At 35.8% G+C, this 5,716-nt stretch overlaps 2 protein-coding genes across 9 annotated transcripts in view; one reads left to right on the top strand and one right to left on the bottom strand.

The window, feature by feature from the left end:
* Positions 1-5,716, bottom strand: part of LOC116852385 (protein phosphatase 1L-like) — a 291,241-nt gene that overhangs the window by 52,746 nt on the left and 232,779 nt on the right. The gene's annotated exons all lie outside the window — the stretch shown is intronic.
* LOC116852387 lies at positions 2,557-3,014 on the top strand. Its single transcript, XM_032832679.1, has one exon. It carries the CDS (start codon positions 2,580-2,582, stop codon positions 3,012-3,014), a length of 435 nt encoding a protein of 144 aa, XP_032688570.1. The 5' UTR covers positions 2,557-2,579.

Genomic DNA, 5,716 nt, shown 5'->3' with positions numbered 1-5,716 from the left:
TAATCTTATTAACTGTGTTAGGTACCGGGATATATAATGTTACGTTTGCGTCGGACGCCGGGGGCATTGCAGCCCGCAGCTGCGAAGCGCTCTCCTTGACAACCACGTTGTTACGCGGTTGTGTTCGTGAGAGATGGTCCTGAGCTGTAAAATCGTTCGGACATGCGACGCATCTCTTCGTTGATATTTGGGAATATTATTAATCTTACATCAACGAGTTTGTACATAGCCAGCAGCATTAAATTCCTTCCTAGATTCTCTAAAGAGTGTTTGACGTGTTTGACTTCTTCTCGCGTGACCCCGCGATCACGAACGCGAGTGTGAGACGAGGCGTAACAATAATTTTGAATTTTGAATCTGGACCAATTGCGAAAAAATAAGAATTCCGTAGTTCGTCAGCTCCGTAATATTTTAAGATTCCGAAACGTCCTCGTAGTTGAGTACATATGTGAGCGTGTATGTGTGAGAGTCATGTATCTTCTCTGAATGTGTTTTGACACATTCCACATGCCAGGTTTTCTAGGCTACCACCTTGGCGACTGCGCTATTTTTTCAACTAATAATAACTAATAAGTTTCTTCAACTAATAATAAGTTTGTCTGTTTTATATGCTGTCCTCATATGCAGCTGAAGCACTAATTATAATGTTCTTATAATATTATTTAGTACAATCACAAAAATAAACTATTTATAGTTCTAATATTTCATATAATAAAAGAGAAGTTAGAGATACATGCATAAAATATTTATGTAAAATATATTTACCTAGATGTTGACATTACAAAACATTACAAAAAACATTTAAAAACATTTAAAAAACACTTGAAGAAACATTCTTAAAACATTAAAAATAATGAGATAAGTTCTCTTTGCTTCATTAAAAAGATGTTTTTTTAATGTTTTTTAACGTTTGGAAAAATGTTTTTAAGGGGTAACACCACTCTAGAATTTTTGAAAAATCGATTATTTTTTGTGGCTTAAAATGTACTTTAGGGTCATAAAAATGATATGCAATTGGTCTCATAACGAAAAAAAAGTCGATAATAAGCGGCCCTATTACCGACCGAGTGAAAGGTCTTTCGGGTTCCTCAGAAGTCCACCAGGGTGAGAAAATACTGTAATACACATGTATGTGTAGAGTATTACCGTTAGAAAGCTAGTATCGTTGGACAGCCACTCTGTGTAGACGCTTTGCTTATTTTTCTCCGTTGATTGTTTTCTACACCTATAATAAATATACATTAATTATTCAGTTATTTTAAAGTTAAAAACAAACAAGATGAGTGATAAAACACCAGTGTATCAAGGAAAGAAATCCAAACGAGGGTCGAGTTCCAACTTGAAGAGACCACGTGCGTCAACGCGTCGGCCGTTGAATCGTTTTGAACTCGAGAAACCAAGCGTCTCGGACATTAGCACGTCGGTTAGAAAATTAGCAGCCATTGATCGTGACGACTTTCAAGTAGACGAAGGCTTTGGCTATCGAATCTTAAATTTCTTGGCCGTTTTCTCCGCTATATCGCAAGCCGTTGTATGCAAAAAGTGTAAGTCTGACGTGACATTCACCGAATCTGGAAAGCGTGGCCTCGGCTTCAAAATAATTATATCGTGTAAGAATTGTGATAATGTTGTTATACCTAGTTCTCCTTTTATTGAAAAAGGATTCGATATTAATCGTAGAATTATTGTTCTCGCTATGCGGCTACTGGAAGTTGGACTAAATGGTATAATAAAGTTCTGTGCGTTTATGGATCTTCCGCGACCAATTTTTCAATCGTTTTATGACCAAGTGGTTAAAAGAATTGCTAGTGAAGCTGAGGCCGTTTGTCAGCTAAGTTTGAAATCTGCTGTTCAAGAAGAAAAGGAGCAAAGTAATTCTAAAGGTGAAACAGACGACATAACAGTATCCGGCGATGGTTCTTGGAGAAAACGTGGTTTTTCGTCACTATATGGATTTGTCTCGCTTATTGGGTGGTACACAGGCAAAGTAGTTGATATTTTAGTTAAATCTAAGTACTGTAAGGCTTGTGAATTCTGGAATAAGAAAAGTGACACTGAAGAATATGAGGAGTGGGCCGAAACGCATAAAGAGGCATGCCAAGCGAATCATGAGGATTCCGCGGGTAAAATGGAGGTAAATGCCATCATAGAGATGTTTCAGCGTTCCGAATCATTATTCGATATGAAATATGCCAACTACGTGACGGGGATTCTAAAACATTCAAGGGCATTATGGATTCACAGCCCTATGAAGATTTTATCGTTAAAAAGAAGGAGTGCATTGATCATGTCCAAAAGCGGATGGGCTCTCGCCTTCGAAAACTAAAACAAAAGGACTTGGGGGAAAAGGCAAGTTAACTGGTAAGTTAATAGATGAATTGTCAATATATTACGGCCTGGCAATTCGCAGAAATCCTGATTCAATTGATAAAATGAAAAATAATATTTATGCAACGTTGTATCACAAATTATCAACTGACGCCAACCCACAACACGAACGGTGCCCGCCCGGAAAGGACTCTTGGTGCTCGTGGCAGAAAGCGCGTGCAACGGGGTCAGCGCACACTCATAAAACGCCTATGTCGGAACAAGTTTATAAGGCTATTCTTCCGATCTACGAAGAATTGAGTCGCGATGACCTGCTCCTTCGTTGCTTAGGCGGTTTCACGCAAAACAGTAACGAGAGCCTGAATGCAACAGTGTGGTCAATGGCTCCAAAAACTGTTTCCAGTGGCAAGCACGTCCTTGATACTGCCGTATACATTGCTACGGGCATGTTTAATGATGGATTATCAAGTGTGATGAGGGTGATGCAGGGATTGGGCATGAAAATTGGACCCAATTGCTATAATTTTTGCATAGAAGCAGATGAGCGCCGGATCAAACTTTCGGAGAGATCCCTTTCAGAGGAGGCTAAAAAGGCGAGAATGTCGTTAAAATCGTCCAGGAAGGAAGAGGAGGAAGCGAGCATCAATTTAGAAGGCCAAATGTATGAAGCAGGCATTGCAGATTAAAGGTAAAATAAAATTTTCAACAATAAAAGGCATTGAAAAACTTTAAGCGCCATTATCTCAAAATTACTTTTTTCGAACTGGGCGGACACATTGCACAAAGACCGTTCCACCGATCGATTTCAAATTTTAACAGTAACTTCGTAATTACGTTCTTCAGAGAAGTACGTAGCCGTTTTTTGATTGAATGTAAATTTTTTTTATAAACAATTGACTGACACATTTTTAGGTCAAAAATCGATTTTTTTCTTCATTAGTGCACAGTTTCTACAAAAATCAATTTAAAAAAAAATCTCTACGTACTTCTCTAGCCAATAACATCTAAATTAAGAAAATTTTTGGTTTGTTGTTTCAGGTCGAAAACTTTTCAAGATATGTGTCCGTCCGTGGAGGACTTTTTAAAAAAAGTTATTTGGGAAATACGCTGTATCGCCGCCATTTTGTTTACAAATGTCAATAAAAAAATTTCTTCCTATACTTTAATACATACTCAATTAACCCTCAAAAGGAAAATCCTATTCCTTTTCTCATTTTCCCACAATAAATTCACAAAATTAGGCCTTTTTTTTCAACCGCTAGAGTGGTGTTACCCCTTAATATTTTTAATATTTAATAAACGTTTATTTTAACATTTAGAAAATATTTTTTAAATATTAAATATTAGCATTCACAAAAATGTTTTTAAATGTTAAAATAAATGTTTATTAAGTATTAAAAAAGAAAACATTCTTTCAAATATTAAAAAACGTTATTTTAACGAAAAGAGAACTTATCGCATTATTTTTAACGTTTTAGAAATATTTTTTTAAATGTTTTTTTTAAATATTGTTTGCTCATTGAGTAACAAAAATAACTAATAAATAAGTAAAAAAATATTATATTATATTCGTAATATTTTTTAAATATTGCTGTAACATTGCTAAAGTAATATTTCAAATTAACATCACTGCAATGTCTATTGCACTGCAATATTCAATGTTGCAACATTATTATTATATGAAAATATATCTATAAGAATAGCAAACTTATATTTTTATTAAAAAAGATATTTTGTCTATAATATGGTAAATTAAATGTTATCATAACGTCATTTTTATGTTTTAAAACATGATTTAAAACATTATGTTTAAAGTTGTTCAGTACATTAATAGGCTACTTAAGCATTTTAAATATTCAAAGTTTTTTTAATGTAGATTCCTTGACGTCACTGAAACTTCGTCTATGGCTTTCAACCGATTGCAAAATATTTTGTTTATTTTGTTCATTCTTTGATAAAGTTAATGAAAAGTCTTACATTAGTTTCACCCCTCTCTCAGCAACGTCGTTAACCAGTGGTTAACATTATCCCCTTCTTGTAATATTCAACGTATATTATGAAAATACAACTGTTCAAAATAAAAATCTTTGTTTTAAAATTAAATGTTTAATTCCTCTTCAGTAACATTTAATATCTTTACTCAAAATATTGCAAAAAAACCTTTTACATTTCTTATATTTGAGGTATTTCAAAATTTATTATTTATATGTAGAATACGAAACAAAGTTAATTTCTTATTTTTTAAAGTAATTATGTGTTGAAACTAAATAGAATAAAGCCCTAATTCAATAATAATACCCAATCACTACATTAAATTAAAAAATATAAAATAATACCAAAATTAGCGAAAAGCGTAAATTTTAAGCTTCTTAGGACAAGGGTTAGAGTTAAAATTTTGGACCAAAATTTTTAATTTTGAGTTTTTAAACCAGGCATCACCAGAAAATGCCTGGGGAGCAAAGATTTTAGATACTTTGGTTTTTCTGGAACACTCTAATAAAGACTCACCTTATTCTCACGGACCGATCGACGCTGAGAGCTGTTATACGTCCAAGTGCGGCGCATGCGTATGCAGTACTGACGTGAAGTGGAGGATAGGTAAGGAAGGTACCAATCTCTTGAGCACCATAATCTATACGGTTTTAGAGAAACCATCGGTTTTATGTTTTGTCGATCTGTGAGACCGTAAGGTGAGTTCAGAAAGGTTAATTCAATAGGGAGCAATGTGTCCAGATTTAAATCTTATTGAAAATCTTTGAGACAATTTCGGCAGAAAAGCATGCAATTATGTACCTGCTCCACAATAAATACAAGAATTCTAACAGTTCTTGAAACGGGTTTTTGAATAGGGTAATATTACGCAGAGTGAAATTTCTTATGAGCATACTCATAAGGAGTATGCCTCGCCGTATGGAAAGTAATCCGTGCAAGAAGTGGTCAGACACACTACTAATCCAGTCTAACATGTTCTGTGACGTGACGATTTTTGAAGATCGTCCGTCACTGGAGGTTATTAAGGAAGCAAGAATGCGCTTCCGAGCTGAAGGGTGGGTGTCGCGTCCTAGCCGTAAGGCGAGGGGATGCGCACCCGTAAATAGCGAAAGTGTATTAGAAGTAAGAGCGGACGGTCGAACGAGCGTCAACAGGATCGGAGTCGACGAGAAGAGGAAGCCACGGCAACGGGCGGAAACGAAGAGAGACGACAGGTTGGAGGCCGAATATCAGGTGAATAGTTTCCGCAATTTGGGGTATCCCTGCTAGAAAGGGCAGACCGATAGGGCTACATGTTTTCAGAGCCAGTACCACAGAGCTGCAAGGACCTCGACATCAGTTGCCGATCGAGAGAGAGAGAGAGAGAGAGAGAGAGAGAGAGAGAGAGAGAGAGAGA

This window comes from Odontomachus brunneus, unplaced genomic scaffold (genome assembly GCF_010583005.1).
Source record: "Odontomachus brunneus isolate Ranch 3 - 2012 unplaced genomic scaffold, Obru_v1 Obru_scaffold_221, whole genome shotgun sequence".
NCBI classification, from domain to species: domain Eukaryota; kingdom Metazoa; phylum Arthropoda; class Insecta; order Hymenoptera; family Formicidae; genus Odontomachus; species Odontomachus brunneus.
The sequence above is the reverse complement of the archived record's forward strand: the minus strand, read 5'-3'. Positions and strand labels throughout refer to the sequence as shown.